At 38.8% G+C, this 2,500-nt stretch overlaps 1 protein-coding gene across 1 annotated transcript in view; it reads left to right on the top strand.

Annotated features, from left to right (window-relative positions):
- LOC125029658 (palmitoyltransferase ZDHHC16-like) overlaps positions 1 to 2,500 on the top strand; it is an 8,878-nt gene that overhangs the window by 4,759 nt on the left and 1,619 nt on the right. The window contains exons 4-9 of the mRNA XM_047619675.1: positions 42 to 233; positions 483 to 600; positions 920 to 1,173; positions 1,681 to 1,798; positions 1,987 to 2,108; positions 2,391 to 2,461. Coding sequence (XP_047475631.1) covers positions 42 to 233; positions 483 to 600; positions 920 to 1,173; positions 1,681 to 1,798; positions 1,987 to 2,108; positions 2,391 to 2,461 — 875 coding nt within the window. The remainder of the gene's footprint in view (positions 1 to 41; positions 234 to 482; positions 601 to 919; positions 1,174 to 1,680; positions 1,799 to 1,986; positions 2,109 to 2,390; positions 2,462 to 2,500) is intronic.

Here is a 2,500-nt window from a genome sequence, read left to right as displayed (position 1 = left end):
CTTGATAAAATTTTGCTTATTGATATGCATATTTCCATCAGATCTTGGTCGGAGGGGTGATAACCCTAACAAGTTCGGTGGTGGCCATCGTGTACATCATTGGCCTGCCGTACTATTGGAACAAATCGCCTGTGCTGACCAGCTTCCTCATGGTCCTGGGCCACTGGCTACTGATCAACGTGGCCTTCCATTTTTATATGGCTGCGAGGACTGACCCAGGAACGCCCCCAAAGGTTAGGCTACAGTGGGTTGAGCAAGCCATGTCGACAAAAATTGATTCTGTTTCTTTTATGATTCCTGAGTGAGAAAGTACTGTTAATTGCATTCTACTTCTTTTTTTTGTTCTGTTTATTTTATTATTATTTTTTTTTTATTTCTCTCTCTTTCTCTATTTCTCATTCTCATTCTCATTCTCATTCTCTTGCTCTTTTAATTTTTTTTTTTTAGTTAATCCCTCTGATTCTTGGTTTTCTCTCACCCAGGGTATCCTAATCAGCGAGGCCGTTAGTGTGTGCAAAAAATGCATAGCCCCTAAACCTCCCCGGACTCATCACTGTTCTGTGTGCAACCGCTGCATACTCAAGATGGATCATCACTGTCGTATCCTTTTGTTTTTGCACCCAGTTTAATTTTGTCTGTGTTTGGTGAGGCTGAGGTAGTTTTTGTGATAAATTTTAGCTTTGCTTATCTCAGCTTTACAAACAGAATCTTGTGTTCTTACATTATAGTGCTCTTATAATTTTTTTTTTAGAAAGTATGAATGTTGGTTTAGAATTTGGTAGATGATACTGAATGTGTTCTCTTCTAGGAAACAAAAAAAACAACATCTTTAAAACTGGATAAAAAACAGCGTTGTATTGCTTCAGCTAATTGTATCCGTAACATAATTCACTTCCTTAACCAACTGCACCCCTTATAGCCTGGCTCAACAACTGTGTGGGCCACTACAATCACCGCTACTTCTTCATGTACATGGTCTACATGACTCTTGGAACCATATTCATCATGAGTCTGGGCTTTGAGATTGCCTACAAGGAGATCTGGCTCGGGGGGGAGATGGGTGCGGGACTAAGCCATGCGCTAGAGTACATGGAAGGGAATTTTGACTCGCATGAAGAGGAGGACCTGGAAGGATACCCAGCCAATGTCAATGGCACGCACATGATTCCCATAGTAAGTGGTCCTTTGGAGTGCATTTCCGTATGGCTCGTTCTCCTGCGGGATAAAAGTCTACTGGGATAATTTCTGCTGTTGATTTTTTTCCTGAAATAGATTGGCTCTTATATTACCAATTATTTCTATTAGTGTGAGGGCACTGGTGCCATGAACAATAGCCTTTTTATAGGTTTTTTTTTTCTTCTATTACATGACAGTTATTTTTATTGTCATTGGTATTACAGTCCTTTGCTGTATATCTGACCAGGACAGAAGCTGAAATAAAGAATAGAATTTAATTTCTTCCCAAGACATAAAAGAGGGATAGAGAAAAGTAATGCTAATTTCTTTTCACGTTTGTTTTCACTTTATTTACTGTCTTGTCCAAAATATTTTCACTTCCTTTGTTACATGTTTAAGTAAGAATGAGATTTAGTGTAGATCCATATAGGAAAGAGAAAATATTCAATACTTTAGAATATTTAATTTCATATATAAACTCACTTTTCTCTTCTTCCCTTTAAGTTTGGAGGTACGACTGGGACCCCTGTGCTACTAGAGACTCCTGAGGAAGAGGAAACCAAACAGAAAAAGAATTATTGGTATCGTTTTGCCATAATGTATACAGGAATGTTAACCACAGGTGAGGTGTTAGGGGGCATATGTTTGACTTGCATGCACCAAAGATAGGACTAATAGCACGGTAAAGATAGAAAAGAAAAAGGGATAGCTGCATATCCATAGCATTCCTCACAGTGTGTCATTATGCTCGTAATAAATAAATATCTCCCCAGTCTTCATCCCTGCCTCCTCCCTCGTAATGTCCCGCAGGCGTGTTCTTCTCTCTGGGAGGCCTTGCGACGTGGCACGGCAGACTCATAGCCAATGGAGAAACCAGCATTGAGGCGCACATCAACCGGAAAGAGACAGAACGACTGGCCAAGATTGATCAGGTCAGCTGATTCAACCCCCCGTCCCCCCCCACTTTCAGCTTTTTAGTTCTTTTGCTATTTTTGTAATAGTGAATGATGATGATGAAAATAGGAATAATGATAATAATGATGCTATCAGAAATAGTAAAAATAGTCAAGATAATGAAAATAGTAATATAGATAGCATTAATAGTAGTAGTAGTAATAATGCTGCTGCTGGTGCTAATGATGATAAGGATGATAATGATAATGATAATGATTATAATAATCATTTCTGTTACCATTGTATGTTTCCCCCACTAGGTTTACAAAAATCCCTATAATTTTGGTACAACGGAAAACTGGAAAATATTCCTCGGAATGACACATGGCAGGTGAGGAAAAGAAGCAGTGAACTGTGATATATATGTGTA

Source organism: Penaeus chinensis, chromosome 10, assembly GCF_019202785.1.
Source record: "Penaeus chinensis breed Huanghai No. 1 chromosome 10, ASM1920278v2, whole genome shotgun sequence".
Lineage (NCBI taxonomy): Eukaryota > Metazoa > Arthropoda > Malacostraca > Decapoda > Penaeidae > Penaeus > Penaeus chinensis.
The sequence above is the reverse complement of the archived record's forward strand: the minus strand, read 5'-3'. Positions and strand labels throughout refer to the sequence as shown.